The 14,576-nt window shown below is 32.9% G+C and overlaps 1 protein-coding gene and 1 long non-coding RNA gene across 4 annotated transcripts in view; one reads left to right on the top strand and one right to left on the bottom strand.

Annotated features, from left to right (window-relative positions):
• Positions 1 to 481: 481 nt before the first annotated feature.
• LOC138188862 (uncharacterized) overlaps positions 482 to 14,576 on the bottom strand; it is a 31,951-nt gene continuing 17,856 nt past the window's right edge. For 2 of the 3 annotated variants that reach the window (XM_069131004.1, XM_069131006.1), the window contains exon 2: positions 482 to 4,499. In XM_069131004.1, coding sequence (XP_068987105.1) covers positions 2,757 to 4,457 — 1,701 coding nt within the window. In that variant the 5' untranslated portion in view covers positions 4,458 to 4,499 and the 3' untranslated portion in view covers positions 482 to 2,756. Of the gene's footprint in view, positions 4,500 to 12,258; positions 12,605 to 14,576 lie in introns of those variants that run through there. The other variant, XM_069131005.1, reaches the window with a different exon arrangement.
• LOC138188871 (uncharacterized) lies at positions 12,750 to 13,224 on the top strand. The gene is made up of 3 exons (XR_011175722.1): positions 12,750 to 12,874; positions 12,944 to 13,029; positions 13,123 to 13,224. It is a non-coding gene; the product is annotated as an uncharacterized LOC138188871 (long non-coding RNA).

Raw genomic sequence — 14,576 nt, forward strand, 5'->3', positions numbered from 1 at the left:
AATAAATTGATAGTAGGTATATACACAATTATTATAAACAAGAAATGTGATTACTATTTCAGCCACAAAGTATCACCGAATTACGTTCGTATTTAACTTACGCGTCTGTAAGAAATTATTTAATTACATTTCCAAGTAAGTTATTTAAAAGAAGCAACTTAACCTGCTTAACCTGATACATATTGCTGAATCTATACGTACTGATGTCTTAATATTATCTATATTTTATTGGAACAAATTTTTTAGCAGTTTTTTACGTTACAGTCGATTGTCAGTACGGTATTCTGATTAACTTTTACTTAAAATATCTTTTTCTTTCAGATTAAAAATGAATTTTCAGATGACAAAATCGTGGACGTTGTTAACGCCAAACATCTTATACATATATTTATAATTAATGGAAAAATGGATTTATCGTTTAATAAAATAATGATATTAAAATAAATTTTGAAGGGGAAGTATAAATAATATTTCATGAATGTTTCATGGTAATAAATAATTCTTTAATAATTTAACTCATGTCACACTATACATTGTTATAATCGCAATATAAAACACATTGTAGGATTCGTGGCAGTTTTCAACAACAAACATACTCTGTCGAATCAACTTTTAGAATCAGGAAAATCGAAATTAACTAACCCTTCGCAATCTTGCTACGTAATAACGCAAACATCGCATAATATTAGTAGCTACCACTTCATCGTCAATAAGAATTAAATATTCTACAGAATGTCTCGTATTTATGTAGTACTACGTACAGTTTAGGTAACTGTAAATTAATTTTACTTTGTCAACGACAATTCATGAAATACATATTAAGATAAGTATAATTGGCGCTTAATACGAAAAGTGATTCTTTTATGCTAGGTTCTTTTTCCGAAATGGTCTACGAAGGGTAGATATATCGACAGTTTAAAAGCATATCTCTAATATAGAGACAATGAACAAGAATTCCTATATTAATTTATACAGGGTGTTCCATCGAAAGGTTATTAGTCATACGGAAAAATGCAGAAAGAGTTTCAAACGATGCAATTCCTTTTAATAATTTTATCTAAAGAGGCACAGTTTTGGAAACATCCCGTATAATATTTTACATTAGAAAAATTGTGTTTGCTTTGAAATGGTCGCCGATTCTTACTTTAGAAAAATATATCAATTATGTTTTTGAGTAACAATCGACATTCAAATCGCATTTCCTATTATTCGTACATATACAAATTCATTTTACACACATTCACACATACGCGTACCATTACATTCAGAGAAACTCGCTAATAAACGAAAATTAAATTAATTTAGCGTTTGATTCTTCTGCAAAGTTCAACTCTTCGTTTCAAATATTACTATTTTATAGATCGTCTCATTTTACATGCAACAAGGGTATCATCTCTAGTATTATATTCAATAATACATTAATAAGTCATAATATCGAGAATGACGTTACTTTTATTACTGCTAATTACCCTTTGAATATTGAATATTGAATATTGCATTCTATTAAAAGCTTCAAGTTCGCGGTAAGAAATCATAGTAAATTACTTTATCACGATAGAAAAGCAATTTGCAAATCAATGGTATATTCATTGGCAATGAACTGTTTTAGAATTCTAGTACTATTGAAGAACGAAGAGTCAAATCGACGCTTTTTAAAATCTAATACTGCCTTACGATTTCTTCATTGAAGCCGATTTAATATCATTCTTGCTATTCTTAATCAGTTTTAAGTTTGAAACAATGATTTCCAGGTTTCCAAAAGTCTACAAATTTGCCACTATTAAGGAACGCTGTCAATCATTGTTCAAAAAATATCAAAACCGACCGAGTTCTATGTATATACAATTTAATAATCAATGTCTGAAAAATCTGTAAGACATTTTCAAAGCATTAAAAAGGCTATCATAATTACAAGAATATGGTTCTTAAATTATAACAGGTTGGTTACAGTTGGGTACAATATTAAAATAAAATTATCAAATGTAATTCATCTTCCTAATACGTCTTTTTTAATGCTCCAAAAACTACTTATCAAGACTTACGATCAAATGGAGTTTCAGATCCAAGAAAAACTTAAAAACAAATAATTTTATCGATTACTTATGAAGAGGAATCGTCAAAGACTGATTGGTCCGAGCAGGGTATGTAAATGGTACCCTGTCTTTCAAGAAAATTTTAAATAAAGAGAAACTCGGTCGAATAATCAATCTTACAATATTATGCTCTTTACTGACTATGAACAAAATTATACGCTTTCATCTAACTTTCGAATTCGTTGATTATTTCAACAATTCAATTTCATGAACCCTTTTAATAAAATAATAGGACCTGCTTTTAATTGTTTAATTTATAAAAGTGTAAGATCTAGTATCTCACTAGTTAAACTCTATATTTCATATTACTCCACAAATTCTGATATAAATCGTCTTAAAATGTATAAAAATAATATTTTGGAGTTTTTCTGACTTTTGGAACTAATACAATAAAATTTCTATTACTTTATATTGTACTATAAAGCTGAAATAAGATATTTGAATTAAACTATTTTATTAAATATTTTTATTTGTTGCTACAAATTAATAGAAATTGAGAGAGGAATTTTACTGGAATACATTTAAATTTATCAGTTCATAAATATTCGTCTTATATATTTATCTAAAATTAATTTATTAATTCATTTAGTACATAAATTTAAAAATTGTATGAAATACTGACAAAGAAAATCCAGAAATCAGAAAAACGTTATGCATCATTTTTCAGAGACTGTATGGATATTCTGCTAGATAATTTCTAATTAATGGTGGCAAGTGTTCTGTGGGTAATTTGTTCCTATTAACAACTAACCTGGCCAAATGACTAAGAGACCTAACTTCTTTAACTAAAGGCTTCGTCAAATAAATTTCACTATACAGTTGTCCACTATAATCTACCCAAACTTCCTTTCTATGTTCATCGACACTTTTTGAATATTCCACGTAATATTCCAGCATCTTAATTGGACAATCAAAAAGAGGAATCGCAAAAGCAAGCCTAGGTTCAGCATCTAATCGAAACTGTCCCACAAAATAGTGAACTCTAACAGAGGTAGGTCCTCTAGCAGTCTGTACAGACACAGCAAACATATATCTGCTATCTGAACTATCTCTCATCAGCCATCTGCCAATCGCAGCATTTTTTAATAAATTTTCACTCTGTTGCCAACTAAGACCTTCGTGGTACCAACCACAAGTTTGTAAAAGTCTTTTAACTTCGCTCAGTCTAGCTGCATCCCTGTTCATCATATAATTGTCAAAACTCCAGGGACATGGCATTAACCAAGAGACTGGTGTAGTTGGAGTTCTGTCTCTTCTTTCATCAAAATTTTCTTCGTTATTCTGAGTCTCATTTTTCTGCACTAAACCTCCACCGTTAAAATTGTTTCTAGTTCTTGAAGTTATACCTGCCAAAGATTCAGGCGAATTTGTAGTAGTCGCAGTTATATTTACTGTACATTGTCCTAAGCTTGCAGGAAGCTGTACAGTTGCATTTACTTGAATCTGTACTCCTGGATTAGAATTTAAAACCATGGAGTTACGATTTTCAGAAACTTGAAAGTTATTTGATTTAACATGATAAAGTTTCTGAACATTATTACAACAACAATTAAAATTTCGATCTTGATCTAATTCTTGACCATTTCCTTTCGAACTTTTAGCTTGTTGAAATTGCATGACTGGCACATTAGTCACTTGAAAATTTGAAAAAACTGATTTTGCTTCACAATTTTCAAATGAAGCTCCCTCTTCTGCTTTTTGCGCTAGGATATTTCTTCGAGTTCCTGGTAATTCCTGGCAACCACTTGGGGGTATTAAAAACATCCTTTTATCGTGAGTCACACTTTCTTGTTGATTCCTTTGTTCATGAAATACAGTAGAGGCTTCTTGATTTTCAGTTGATAATGTCTTTTGCACGAAACATCCACCACCAGACAATTTTGGACGGATTTCCATATGTGGTGTTTGCATGAGATTTCCAGAATCTGTACTCTGAATTAAACAGCCTCCAGATTGTATACTTGGTGTTGTGATTGTTACACTTCCTCCAGTTAAATCGCAACTTGTGGTGATTTGACATCCAGAACCATTTTTTTGGATTTCTTCATTAATTAATGGAAATCCAAGAACTTGTGTATTTTTTTCAAATTTCTGGAGGAAACCTTCCTTTTGTTTATCAATTCTTGGCTTTTCCAAATCAAGTGTCATTGATGGAAAGTTGAAGGAATTGATAACAGGTTGTATAATAGTTGGTGCATTTATAAAACAACCACCACCACTATTATAGCCTTCAGGAACTAGCAGGCCACCATAATAACAGGTTGTTGGGTGAATTAGAGTATTATCTTCGTCCATATTTTGAGCTCTGCAACAACCTGGAGCTGGAAATCGGTGACGACAGTTTGGACACATTACTGTCAACATTTTTTGTAAAACTACTTTGTTTTCAGCATAACAGTCTTGTATCTGTAAACAGAAAAGACAAAGATCATTTTAATATTTTGATGATATAGCATGTACAGTATAAAAATATTCAAAAATATAAAACATATAAAATATTATAAATATTCAATATGAATATATAATAAATATTTCTTTAATAACATTTGATTTATAATTATTAAATTATACAAAAGTAATAATTAATATAATAATAGTAAAAATCAATTTAAAATACGATAAAAACAAATTATTATAATTAGCAAAATACACATAATTATTTACTAATATTATTTAAGCGAAATCATCTAGATTTAAGGTATATTACTATAAATTAAAAAAAGTTATTACTTCTTACAATTAGCCAAATAAAATGGATCACACTTCCAATAAAAATTTATTAATTATAAATTTATTGTACTCCTATAGTATAGCTTAATATAATATTCAGAAGCACCATATATTACTTATATAATTTTTATAGAAGCATATTTTATAAAAAATATTTATTTATTTAAATTAATAGGATAAAAATGTTAATATGAATATAAATAAAAAAATATTAGAAGAAAATAAAATAAATTGTCTTAAAATGCATTAAAATTTTTATAAAATTATACGGCAATGCTTTATAATCATTTGCTATACGCGATTATTTATAAGTGACTGGCATAATTTACGTAATTGACCGCATTGCGTAAGATATTTTCCATGAAAATCTGTTCCAACTAAAAATACTAACATGCCTCAGTAATTTTGTTTTTGTCTTCATTTTACTTCAACGCAGTAAATCTTGATTATATTAAATTTTAAATAGTATCTTGAACCTTGGTTTTCAACGTTTTTATTTACATGTTACTTTTATTTTAGCCTGATTAATTAATTTAAATTCTTAATTTTTAGGTTACGATGCTATTGCATACATGATTAAGTAAATTTAAACGTATTTCCAATGAGTCATAACTTACATAAAAAAATAATTTGCTTTTAATTATAGAGCTATTTCATTCTACAAAGTTCTAGAGTCTTTTACAATCAAAATTTGATTTCTTTTAACAGTGAAAAAAGAAAGAAGAGAAAGAGAAAGATTACGTTTCTTTAATTCCACCTTACTTTATTAGCACATTATAATCAAGTCATAAAATAATTATACACCACTTGCAGCTGTTTCTTGTTCTAAGAATAAAACGTTTCACGTTCAACCCGTGTTCTTGCAAGGTTGATCAACAGATGTAAAAAAAAAACAGTGAATAATTGTACATTGCGTAGTAAACAAAGGAATTCGAACGGAATCAGATTATTCCCATTCTTCTGGATCTTCTTAATTACTAATATTTTAAACATTGCGTGGAAATCGTTTCTAAGATTGATGAATTTGTCCATGAGAGAAAAAGAAAATGAAATTTCTATAAAAACGATAAAATTACACAATTCTGTTAATTGGTAATTTCTGTTCACTTCGTCAGGGATGAATGCATCTCTGTTACCATTCGATCAATACACACGATCGTAACGTCGTTATAAAATCAAACAAAGTACCAAGAAGTAGTCGTGAAACGCAAAATGAGAAATACAAAGAATTTGTCTAATGAATTTAAATCGATTTCTCATGCATATCCCCCTACCAACAGATCGGTCGAGTCACTCGTTGACATAAGAGTCCGTTAACCTTGTCAGTGTCTCACTGAGGTTATTTAAATAATCGACGAAACGTCAGGCGCAACTTCCACGTACGGCTTTACGATTCATAGTTTTAAGACCAGGTGTCGCATTCTCCCGTGATCCCGGCAGGAATAGAGACGCATCTTTCGACATCGTTCGCGCGCACCGCAGCTGCCTTCTTTTCCCATTGTGTTTTAATGGGCCACGTGGCAGAGAGATGTCCGAGTGTTAGTAAAGCGGCACGGAGCCGCTTTTCCACGAACGTGTCGCAACGCTAGAAGGCCAAGCCCCCATTTAGAAGTTGTTCTTGGCCTCTCCAACTCCCCACCACTGCACACCCTCTCTTTGCCCCACTACTGGCGCCGACCAACTGACAATATCCCTCTCCTCTCCTAACCTCGCAACGACACTACTGGTTTCCCTATATCAATCATATTCAGAGCTTTTACCAAATATTTGCTCGTTTCGTGCGAGATAAACTTCATGTTTGCAATTTAAAACAAACCTTGAATGATAATAACAACATACGCGTCGGTATTTGATTAAATTTGAAAAGCAAACACACAAGATCGCTAGGAATATTTTCAATTTTCAAATATCACCAACTGCGGTATTCGAGCTTGAACAAGCGTTTAATCGAAATACCACTAAATAGCATTGTACTAATAGCCGCTGTTCTCTTTTTTTTTCTCCATTTGTATCAAGAAAATGAGAATTATTCGCGTGGTAATGGTCCGATTATTCCGCGCCTCTTACGCTGGCTTCAAAATAGCCGATCGTTTCTTAAAAACACAGGTATCTACGAACAATATCGATGAACGTTATAGCGAGCGTCGTAAACGCCGCGAAAAAAGAATCAATGTTTTTCTTGTAACGCAATATTCCAGCGAACAGAACACTTTCGCCAGAATCGTCGTGTCACGATTAACAAACCTGCAGTTACAATAAATATTCATCGTTGCGAATAAAAGGAACGAGTGCCAGTGCCGATTTCGAGAAACGATTTCACATCACGTCATCGACGAATTGGTATTATCCGGAACCCCATAATCGGTTCCACCAAAAGGCTCTTCACATGTTTACAACCCCTTTTTTCGCGTCATCGATAAGTCAGGTTACAATGTGCTATCGGTATCGGCAAAGGTAATTACCAAGATAACATTTTCCACGAATGCACAATTCTAGATACAAAATCAATCAAATATAATATACCTATAATGCATCTTGGGGAATAATAAGAAATATAAGTATGTGCACGTACGTGTTATCTATCAAACATGATATTAAAATTAATTCTTCCGTTTATTTAAGATACTAGCGAGATATTTCAATAATATCATATACTGCTTTCTACAAATAAAGATTCTTTTTTTTTTTTTTTTTTTTTTAACAAGAAATGTATTGTCTTCGAATTATTTTCGAATGTTGTAAGTAGAATCATTCGAAGTTTGTGAGATTCATAGAGAATTCGATACTTCTAATACGAATCTTTTTTACACAGTTTAACACGAATATGACAAATATTTCAAGAAGGACGTACCTAGTTCTATTTTTATTTTTTAAACAATAACAGCAAATGTTTAGAAACATTTTCACCTGAATTTTATCTAATCTTTTCCTATTTCTAGAAAACCAGCATAGCAATTCGAGCTTTTAGTTTCATTAAACTTTCAATTTACAATTTGCCCAAATATTTTCCATGGTTACAGGTTGTCAAGTAGATATATGGAATGATCAAACAATTATTCTGTTTCATGACGCAAACTCACTTCCTTATCGAGTATTCCTTGAAGTAATAGTCGTCAATTGATGACACGTACACGATATCGAAATTATGTGGTATTGAAATATATGTACAGTACTTTTATGAAAGCGCCTACTACGCATTCAAGCGTTGTCGTTCGCAACTTATTTTGGAATTCTAAGATTCCATGCTATTTGCCCGAAGAATGTTAATTAAAAAATCACTTCTCTTGAATCGCTTATCGTCGCTTAAATCGCTTCCTTTTTTTCCTTTTTTAATTTTTTCTACGTAGCTTAACGTAGCTTTGTTCGCTCGCGTGAGAAATTATTTCTCTACAAATGTTCGTTTCTTTCGCGAAATAATCTTTCGATCGTGGAATTTTCAAGCGATGTGCATTTCTTAAGAAAGAAGGGAAAACAGTAGCAAGAAAGAATACAAATTTGTTCAAAGTGAAAAAGATCGAAAACAAGATCTTATCTATCAATTAGTACCTATTACGCAGATTTGCTCCAGGTAACGTATAATTACATAAGATGTTATATGCGTTTAGCGAAGCAATTTAAAGCTACTTTTCCTCGAGAATAATAATCAAAGAATGGAAAGCCGCAGCGCTGATATTTTACCTAACCGAACGAAGAAATCTATGAAAAGAATAATTAGGGCTCGTAATATTTCAATACATTATATAAATATTACGATAATATATTACAATAATATATTTACAATATATATAATATTTACATAATATTTACAATAATTATTATTAATATATTAATAATAATTATTAAATTTAATAATATTTACTCGTAATATTTACAATAGAGCGGTAGTAATTAAAATTTTTAGTTTCCGCTTTCTCAAATTCCATCGTTCAAATTCTATTTGAATTTTTATTAATATAACGTACAGTACTTTCGATAAATAAAATAATATGCCAAATTTGTGTAGATTTTTTTAATATCCGCCAGTAAGAGGAAGAAGGTGACCTTTAAACGAAACTACATACATTTTCGAACATAATGAAACTATATTTTTTTCTACGCTATTTTCCTGCGCAAGATTATCAAAGTACTTTGTATCTGAAAATATCTAATTTAAAAGATATTTCAATGTTAATTAGATGAAATCTAGTGCACGAAAGACAAGGAAAACATAAACACATAAACGCTGAATTATCTTTCCTTGTCCTTCGTACGATAAGTTTTGCAAGATTAAAGCACTTTTAATTAAACTAATCGTTTCTCGGCCCAAGTATCTTAAAAGTGCATCGAACGATGCATAGTCCCGTTTAAAGAAGCAAAGGTCACCTTGAGATCCCGAACACGCATCCACCTAGACGAGATTTGCGACCGTCGCGAAGCGTCCCCCTCGAAACAAAGCGAGTTTCGTTTGAAACACTATTTCCAGTAAATGTATAATTTAGCAGATGTTTCGCACGGATCGATTAGAATGAGACAGCCTGTATTTCAAACGCACATAAGTGTGAAATACACATACAAATAGTTGTTTAAGTGTATGAATAACGAGTTTGATAGTAGACGTGTAATTACGTGTTCTTAGAATATGCGCAAAAAACACTGAACTCTAGTTTAAAAGGTTTCGAGAAAAAAATGTATTTCAATATTCATAGAGTACATATTATGATTTTTTATTTATGTCTATTTTAATTTACTGCTTCAATAACATCGAGTTTTCCTCGCTACTGCTTTATAGTTTACATACATGCTTCTTGTATTTATATGTTCAATGATTGTTATATCACATTCATTTGCATGTAGTACAATAGCACTGCACATTTCGTTCCACCTATAATTTCAAAGATTTCCTTCGTTTCTAATAAAATCCTGGCGGATTATTTTTATAAGGTTCCGAGTATTTAAATAGAAAAAATAAAAAAGAAAGAAGAAAAATAAAAAGAACGTAATAACATAAGAATCGAATTTGTGGATTCTGTAAAACAGAAATACGGCCATGTTTTGTTCATTAATTTCGATTTTTTACTATTCACAGTAGCCCTGATCTTTATTCTTCCTCGACCATCTGTTCTCTCCTGTCGTTGGAATGCTAAGGGGAGTGGAAACGGTCGACGGAGAGAGAAGGAGAGAAAAATCTTTCTTCGAGCAACGAGGACTTCGCAGAATCGGACGTCGTAGTTTTATTTGAGGAAACAGAACGAGACTCTGATGGAGGGCCACGAAATTAGAAGAAATCTAAGAGAATATATTTTTTGTCCTATCACGAAGATTTAGGACGTAAAAATGCACCAGCAGAAATATTTATAAGGAGAAATAATTTCTTTCTTTTTCCCTTGTCATTCTCACTTATTAACACATACCTGCTTATTACCACGATATTTATCATTTCTGTAGTTATCGTTTTATCATTCGAACGTAAATGTTCCAAATATGTGCGAACGAATTAGTTAAAGATATAAGTAGATTACGTTGCACAATGTGCATAATAATAATTCGTTATTTGCGGTTTCCAATGTAAACGTAACTGGTGACGGTGTAATAAAGAATGTACAAAATTGCTTAAAAGAGGTTAGGAAATACACATCGTTGGGTAAAAAAAAAAAAAGTTAGTATAATAAAAGAAAATTGCAATAATAAAGAAGCGGTAATAAAAAATTAAAGGATAAACGAATAAACACTAAGAAACGATTATTACGTTCACGTGTGTAAGGATAAACGAAGAATGGTGGAGTGCATAAATTTGGCGAAGAAAAAGCAACGAACGAGTTTTACGATGCACGTTCGAAGTCATAAGGTGGTTCGAAGGCATCATAAATCGAGAGAAGGGTTTGGGATCTACCCTGTTTTCAAGGGGTCTGGCTAGAAATTCGTCTTCTTGGAAAACGACGAACTGGGCTGATGACCTATACGCCGGCGAAATACAGTTCGTCGTAGCGAATGCTAATTTTACTGGTCAACTTCATCGATGCCTCTACGGTCCTTTCGTTATACAGCGCTTTTCAGAAACGGCGGCCGACGTTCGCCATATCACATTGTAATTTACTTCTTAATTTTTTTTTTTTTTATCTTTAAGTAATTATTTACGAACTACAGATAGTTGAATTGGGGGCGCAAAATATTCGATATGCAGCACCAAAGAACGTAAATATACAGGATGAAAAAGTTTTAGTTCATTTCCTTTTTTTTTTTTTTTTTATTAATAAACATTTTCTATACTTTCAAGTAATAAAAAAAGTCAATTTTCTTTTTTCAAATCGCAATCTCTTTGTACTCCATTCGCGGAACAATTTTAATTTTCAAAATCTTACTAGTTTTACATGCACCGATTGGAATTTGAATTTCTAAATGATGAGAATAAAAGACGATTCTAGGGAATTTTGCAGCTAATTGAGTAATCACCATTTATGAATGATACTGTAGCTGGCCTCGTTATCGGCAAGATTTCCAGCAAGTATAAATGAGAAGAGGTTCCTCGAATGAGTGGCAACACGGATTTTATCACTTACAGATAAGCGTGAATTTTATTTTACAAGCCTTCGCGGAAATAAACCTGCTTCCGTGAAAGAATCGGCTTTTGTTGTTGCAAGTATTTAGAGCATTACCCTCGGGCTATTAATCAATTAATAATTTCTTTTTCCCCCGAACTAATTGGAATTTTGCATAAGACCATTTTAAAGCAACCATTACAAGAATTATTGATCTAACGACGAAATTACGTTGGAAACTTTTCCCACGAAGTACGAAATTTGCAAAACATGGAGCAGCAAATGTAAGATTATTATTCCATTTCTTACACTGCGAATTTGTTAAATATTAACGTTCGCAATGTTATCTGAATGCGCAGTGTCTTCAACAAGTCAGTAAAACGATTTTACAATGATAAATTATAAATATTAAAACATCGCATGTGGTCGAATTTTTATTACAAACTGATTCATTTCCTAACCTCTTAATGCTAGAACATCGTGCAACGCGTTGATAAAACAAGAATTCTCCTATTTACTGCGGTTTTCTGTATTCTTTTTTCCCCCGTTTGTTCGAGTCATTTTCTCCGCGAAAGGAGGTCGAAAGGAACAAAAACTGATGGGAAATGTCATTCGTCTTATCGGCTAATAAAGCTTGCGATAAATTTGTCAATCTTCTATGTTAAGCAGAACGAAATATTCCGGATATCGACTAAAAGAGCGTTGACAGTGCCCGGAGCAAACAATGAACTTGTAAGGAAAGACTGAAAACGTAAAGCAAAGTTTCAGCCGCGGACCGCATTAAAATTCATAGGCTGACAGTTAAAACGGATGTAAATGTATCCAGAACGATGCTGGAAGGTGAAAAAATTAGCATGGAACGGTCGAGTTCTCGGTAAACGAGCGATAGAAATTGTAGAACGTCTAAAAGCGTAACTTACTGGAATATTTTAGTAATTTGGTGACAGCGAAGAAGAAGAAATCCCCCAGGAAACTTTCTCCGAAAAGGCACTTCCACTTTCACCTCGCGTCTCTCGAAAATAAACCCGTAGCACTGCTAAAAATATTTCTCGTTCAATGCACGCGATAGAAACTGGCGAATTGTTTCGATTGCCTTTAAGGATCGGTAACAGTGAAATATTCGATAGAATTTCGATAATAAATAATACAGTTGTCTGGCGAATACGCGGTGTCTACTTTTCAAAGATTGCCGAAGCGTAATGCCGAGAACATCTACCAGACCAACCGACCCAACGTAAAAGTCGGGATAGCACTGGCGCTGCTACTCACTGAATGAATCTATAATTGCTTTTGTACAGGAACATGGTGGGGGCGAGCACGTGATCCAGGGCCGAGTGGTGGGGCAGATCGTGGAAGACTCGTCGAGGGAGCATTAAGAACTCTATTTTAGCGATGGCTACGATACGGAAACGACTAACGAACCAATCCATTCAAACTTCAACTAATAACTTGCGAATGACGCGGAATTTCAACCTACGTTTTGGTATCGTAACAGGCCGTCGTTCGACTATTCCGCGAACGAAATGAATGAAAAAGGTAAGGAAGAAATGACAAATATTGTTGGCCTAGACTATCATCTTCTATGTTGTGTGTTTATCACCTTAGTTATATAAACATACAGCTACAAAAACATACAAGATCGACTAGAAGATACGTATCTAGCGGATGAATATTCTGTGTATTACGTAAAAGTAAGTTGAGCAACTGTTTCTTGGAATTTCATTTTTTTTTTTTTTTTTTTTTTTTGTTATGCTAGTTCCTAAACTTGGAAACAAACGTTACAGGGTACGATGAAAACAAACAAATTATGAAAAAATTTATAAAAGGAGCCTCTATGTATGCTTGTTGGAATCTGATGAACGAACACACTGATTACATATGTATATTTTAGTAGTACACTATGTGCTATGTTAACGTAACACGGAGAACAGATTTACAACGAATTTCGTAGTACATGCGCAGTTGCGAATCCAGTCCGCGGGAGATCTTCCGAAGAAGGATCTTAGCAGCGTGAATTTAGTTCTTAATTGATAGAAAACGCGAGTTCCGAATGGACTTTGAATCGTTAGTTTATTAGTAATTTATTGAATAGGGTGTTTTGAACGATGTCAATAATGAAAAGTCGGAGTTGGAATAAGGATTCAGTACCAGTACATAAATGGTTGGTTATCTAACAAGTTATTAGATATTGTAAAATACGTCGGATTCTCGGTAGGTTTTCCTCTACGGTAAAGCATAATAAACGACCAAATTTTGTCTCTCACGTTTCGCTTCGAGATACTCTGACGATTTGTTTGTAGCCATTCCAAATACATTAACACTAATGTATTTTGTATGTAACAAGTAACGTTGCACAACGTGTAACTCGCACTATATAAGTTAACTGCTAAATCGTTTTCTTCGTAATTCTTTAAATTAGATGCAATTCATAGAACCTGTTTATCGTTCCGATCATATCAATCAAATATTTTAGGATGGCATTCGTCCGAGAATAATCGTTCGCGTGTCACGCGCAATTGATCAATTTTAATTAAAACAAATTTAAAAATTCATAATAACAACAATCGTACCATACTTAAAGCAAATTTCCATTAAATCGTTGCCAATGACAATCTTTCTAAATTAGATGCAATTCATCGAATTTGATTTGTTAATTCTATTTATAGAACATTACCAGGAAGGAAAATGTTACACGTAACAATTGTTGAACAAGTTGGATAAAAATAAATGTTAGCAAGGATTGATCGAAGCTGTCGCTATTGCATGTGCGACAGAGCACATGGCTCGCGGAAAAATGGATTCCTTTTAACTGGTTTACGTGCGATCTCGCCTCTGCTATCGCGTCATCGTTCTCGCTTACGAGTTCGTATTTCCGTGGGCCTCCCGTCGAAACGTCACGAATTCCGACGATTTGACGCCGTACACTTACGATGTTGGCTGCCAATCGATCGCCGCTGCCAGACTAGCTACCCCCTCCCCGCCGATATTCTCGACATTGGCAAACATTTCACGAACTGTTATACGATCAGAGGTTTGTAAAACTTGACAATTTTTACAAAATCGCGATACCGTAGAAATACATTCCGATCGAACGAGCGCTGTAACATTTTAATCGCCTCACGCAAATATTTATTAAACTATATATTATTGGGAAAAGTGTATCAAACGAAACTTGTACTGTTTCAAGGGGGCCGCCTTCTGATGACCATCAAATTTATCTGGGTGCACGCGTTTTCCA

Source organism: Bombus flavifrons, chromosome 17, assembly GCF_040668555.2.
Source record: "Bombus flavifrons isolate JBK064 chromosome 17, iyBomFlav1_principal, whole genome shotgun sequence".
Taxonomy (NCBI): domain Eukaryota; kingdom Metazoa; phylum Arthropoda; class Insecta; order Hymenoptera; family Apidae; genus Bombus; species Bombus flavifrons.